Below are 5,446 nucleotides of genomic sequence, written 5' to 3'. Positions count from 1 at the left end.
ATCTTTTTCTTTTCCCTTTTACCCCCAATTTTCACACTTATAGTTAATTTTCTCTACTACTTCTTCTATTACTTACAAATTGGGTATTTAACAACGCAAAAAAACCTGTGTGCACTCGACACTCGATCTTTCGTTTTAATCTTTACTACTTGTGATAAAATTAGTACACTTGCCAATTTGTTAACATAAATCATGATTATTCAAAAAATTGTTAGCATTCATTTAAAAAATTAAATTATAATTTTTGACACTACCAAAAAAAATAAATTATAAAAGAATAAAAATTAAAATCCAATTGATAAGACCATGAGTGAGCAACATATAACATTCTGGGCTTTTATGGATACAATGAAGTCTATTATTTCTGACCTCAAAACCACTTACAAAGATGAAGTAGTCCTAACACAAAGACAACCTAAGAGTTTGAACCAAAATTGTTTCTCTTTTTGTCCATTCTTTTCTTCTCTTTCTCGCAAACCCAAATCTTCAAATCGGGGTGGAAACTTTTAATTTTGCACACGTTTCATTATTTAACCAACTCTATTGAAATGTAGCATGTCACTTTTTTTTTAATTATGCACCATGTTACTTAAACACACAAATAAAAGATATTTGTAACTTCTCTTATGAAAGAACCAATGTATAACCCTAAATTCTAATTCTTTGTCATTAGCTTCTATTATTCTTCTTCATCTTTCATTTTACTTTATTTCCATTCAATCTCAATCACCTTATTTGAGACTTTAATTTGGTGGAACTAAGTTTATGGTTTTATTAGGGATGGTACATGGAGGAAGACAAAATTGCAAATTTGTACTTTTTGAGGTACATTTATATTTATAAAAATTTGAAGAATGAGTTTTTAGCATATGTAACTTTGGATCGGAATATTTTTTCAAGATTTGAGCATATATTTAGGGATATTTTGGTTACTCGTATAATTATTTAATTTTAAATGAGTTATTGAATGTATTCAATAAGATTATTTATATGTAGATTTTTTATTCATTTAATATATTTAATAAATTGCATTAAAGTATATTTGAGAACATTTTCACTATATTTCATTTAAAAGATAATTAAAACTTAAACATATTAAAGATGTTTTTAATATGCATTGTACATATTTTTTACACTTTCAAAAAAATAAAAACATCATTATTATGACTTTTAACCAATAATTAAAAGTCATAACAATTATATTTTTTAATTGACTTCACATATATGGTTATTTGTGATTGAAAGTCAATGTAAAATAACTATGTTACCCTCAATATATGTATTATTTATTTATTAAAATTTGTATATCAAATTAGTAACCTAAATTAATATATAAGACTAAAAAAATCATGCAATCCACGTGTAAAATAACTTTTTTATTTATAATATAAGTCTTTAACATGGATAAGTAAGTCTTACCATGAGAGGAAAAAGTATAAAAGCAATTATAACATGATTCATACATCTTTCACCAATATCTGATTTTGCTTTTGTATTTTTCCCTCATTTATTTATTATTCACTACTATAAGCTAATCCTTAGCCAATTTCAACGATTTTTGAAGCACAACCGTCACTTGTTCACCATTTTGACGCAGTGCCTTTCCCTTTCCTGAAGTTGTCTCATGTAGAAATCTTTTCACTATATCTACGCTTGGTTTGAACACAATCTCATGGTATAAGTGCTTATAATCCATTCCTTTTAAAACTGCCTCAAACACTTGTGTGGAATCAATTTTGGTCATTCCCCATCCAAACTCATAGTTCATCTTATGTATCTTCAAGAGTTGCGCCTCAGCCAATTTACAAGTGTTCTCTTTAGTTCTCGCAATAGCACCTTGCAACATCTTCTCCTTTTTAGTCTCATCATCTATTTTCTTCTCAACCAAGAAATACTCCCCCAGCTCAGGAACCCCGATGGCTCTTCTAACCCCACGAGAGTAGTCTGCTCCAGGCACAAAAGTTTCTCGAATCTCATCAACAACTCCTTTATCAAGCATTTCGTCCACCCTTTTATCTAAATACTGAAACAACACAAGTAAAGACACATCAACCCAAATGAAGCAACAATCATATTTGGAACGAAATGCGATGTTGGGATCCTCAAGCAATGTTGCAAGGTAAGTGTTTGAGCCTCCCACGATAATGGGTAGGTGTCCATTTTCAATAATAAGATCAAGAGCAATGAGGACATGCTTGCAAAAGTCATCAACTGTGAAGTCATAATCAGGATCATCGATGATGCCTAGCAGATGATGAGGAATGCCATTACGTTCAGACTCTGGTACCTTGTTTGTGATGATGTCCAAGCCCTTATAGACTTGGATTTTGTCAGAGTTAATGACTTCAGAAGGGAATTGAGTGCCCAAGTTGATGGATAACTTTGTTTTGCCTGTGCCCGTTGCACCCATTATGAAAAGAACCTTCTTTTTTTCGGCGAGTGACAAAGGCGCCATGAGAGTATTTAATATAATATATATTTGGAGAAAGTTGATAAGAAAAAACACCAAAATAGTTTGTTTGAACAAATGCATATATGAACTTAAAAAAGAGTAAAAGTTCTTATATTTCCACATCCATACCATAGACAGTTATTTATACATTTCTTTTAAACACATTAAATCATTGATTGCAATTATATTTCTTTGACAATAGATTACAAAAAAAAATATAGAGATGAAGAAGAAATAAAAAAAATGTGTATTATAATGAACTGTGTGATAAAGAAAGAAAAATAAACAAAATAAAAAGAAAGTAACATTCCAACATTTAAGAAGTGTAATAAATTGTCTTTCAATGTTTATAATATTAAATAATGGACAAAAATAGTATTTCTACTTCTGAAATAAATAGTCTTCAAAGTTGATAATATTAAACAATGGAGAGAATTATTATTTTTATTTCTGTAATAAATAGTCTTTCAATGCTTATAATATTAAATATTAAATAATAAAGAAAAATAATATTTCTACTTCACTTTTTCCTTATTCACATATGAATCTTGACCAAGAATGCATATATTTATGTTATCCAGTATCTTTTTCCTTTCAACCACTACATCTTATTAATTAGATAGTTGGATTCACACAAGTGCAACACATGACAACCATGTGTCATTACATGAAAGTGACATGTCTCAGTTTTTTGTGATATCATTAGTCCTTAAAAAAAATTAAAATTCATATTTTAGTCCTTATAAGATTTTCACCTTTCAATTTTAGTCTCTATAAATTTTTTATTCTTCGATTTTAATCCTTACAAATTTAAATTATAGTTTTTAGTTCTTAATTATTATTTTTGTCTTAATTTAGTCATTTTTAGAATCTTTAATATCTTGTTTAAGTGGATTACAACTTAGACGAGTCCAAAGTATGTTGTGTGAGTTCAAATGAGTTAAGTCGATATTGGATTCCATGGTTATACTTTCACCTTTGTTATTATTTGGCAATAATGATGTAAATGATACTATAGATGAAAGTGGATGAAGACGAGATTAAAGATTGTAAAAATGACTAAAGACCAAGAAAAAATTAACGACTACAAACTATAATTTAAATTTGTAGGAGCTAAAATCATTGAATGAAAATTTTATAGACTAAAAATGAAAGGTGAAAATATTCTTAAAAGGACTAAAATTCAAATGTTAAAGTTTTATAAGGGTTAAAAATGTCACAAAATTTGACATCACATAAAACACTTATATGTTTGTCACATGTTTGTCACATGATGCCTCTATGTAGTGTCACATGGCACATGAGGTTGTCTCATGTTATCTTGTAATTATCATGTGTTATTTAATATCAAGGACTAAAAATCTTGATGAAAAAATAATAAAAAACTAAAATATTTGTAAAAAATTTCAATAGAGATTAAAAATTTAAATATAAAATAGATGAGAGATAAAAACTTGTTTAGCCCATATTGTATTCATGTCTTGGAAATGTATTTCTAATGATTGTATCCTTGTTCAAAAATTCAATGGCTCAAATTTAATATATAAATAGCATTTCATGGAATTAATTTGTTTCTAATTGATGACCTTATGTTCAGGATATTCATTCGGTGATGCTTAGTAAAAGTTAATAATTCATTTATTATGGATGAATCAAATTGAATTTATATGAACCTTTTAAAGTTTATAAATTTTTTGTCATTGCCATTTCTCTTTCATATATAAATTTGTAGGATTTGTTTGTCTAGCTAAATTCTTACAACATTCTTTTTTTTTATCTGTTTCTTTCAACATTCCTGATCAAAATTATTGTGACAATATCAACGCAATTAATAAATTCCACAAGCTTCAATAACTTATAATCTTACCCTTACGAAGAGCAATGTTGGTGAAATAACTTGAAGACGTTGACAATTGATTACTCAACTAATAATTTAAAAAAGAGTAAACAAGCAAAAGTTAGATTAACACATATTAACTGTTACGTAGTAGTTTTTTTTTTACCAGGAGATCTAGTTCATTTTTTTTAGCAGAATGTATAAGTTGTTATAAATATAGTAATACTTGATTCGTTTATTATGGATAAAAATAAAATACTAATGCTTTTCATTCTTTATTTTTGGTAAATTTGATGTTGAACATGTTTATACTAAGCATATTATAAACAAATTTTTTTTTAAAAAAAAAGATTATTTAGATTTCCTCACTAAACATATCAACTAATAATTTATAGATAATTAAAATTTTTCAAGTAATTAATTACAAATAAATTGGTTTCCTCACAAAAAAAATACTTAAATTGATTTCATGCAACACATTCAATACAAATTAGAAGATAAATTATATATGTTTATATTATTTAACCAACTTTATTGAAACGTGTCGTGTAATTTAAATACACATATTAATAAAAGGTGAAATATTTTATTTTCTCTTGTGCAATAACTTATACGTAAGTAATCCTAGCTAGTTTGTTGTTCCTCGTCCCTTCCTCGATCATTAGTTTTCACTTCTCATTCTCTCAATTTACTTCATTTTTCTTTCAAACTCAAGCACCTTATTTGAAACTTTAATTTGGTGCTCTAAAGCCCTACCATCATTTTTCTCTTGTGAACTAAGTTGGTGGTGATATTAGGGACATTAATTTGGAGGAAGTAAAAATTGCAAATTTGTACTTTTTGAGGTATATTTACAATTCAAAAAGTTGAAGGATTGGTTTGCAGCATCTAATGACTCTAGATATGAATAATTTTTATGATTTGAGTATATATTTAGGGATTTTTTTGTTTACTCATATAATTATTAAAATTTAAATGAGTAATTTAATATGATTAATTATATGTATATTTTTGTATTCATTTAATATATGTAATACTTTTCATTAAATAATTTTTAGAACATATTCACTATATTTTATTTTAAAAATATTTAAAACTTAAATTTATTACATATGAATTTAATATACATGCATTGTTATATACAAAATTTTACAATT

At 26.7% G+C, this 5,446-nt stretch overlaps 1 protein-coding gene across 1 annotated transcript; it reads right to left on the bottom strand.

Annotated features, from left to right (window-relative positions):
* Positions 1-1,365: 1,365 nt before the first annotated feature.
* Positions 1,366-2,567, bottom strand: LOC114396048 (adenylate isopentenyltransferase 5, chloroplastic-like). The gene has a single exon (XM_028357941.1). It carries the CDS (start codon positions 2,531-2,533, stop codon positions 1,532-1,534), a length of 1,002 nt encoding a protein of 333 aa, XP_028213742.1. The 5' UTR covers positions 2,534-2,567; the 3' UTR covers positions 1,366-1,531.
* Between the last annotated feature and the right edge of the window lie 2,879 nt (positions 2,568-5,446).

The sequence above is a fragment of the Glycine soja genome, chromosome 18, assembly GCF_004193775.1.
Source record: "Glycine soja cultivar W05 chromosome 18, ASM419377v2, whole genome shotgun sequence".
In the NCBI taxonomy this organism is placed as follows: Eukaryota; Viridiplantae; Streptophyta; class Magnoliopsida; order Fabales; family Fabaceae; genus Glycine; species Glycine soja.
Note: the sequence above shows the minus strand (reverse complement) of the source record. Positions and strands in the feature narration are given on the sequence as shown.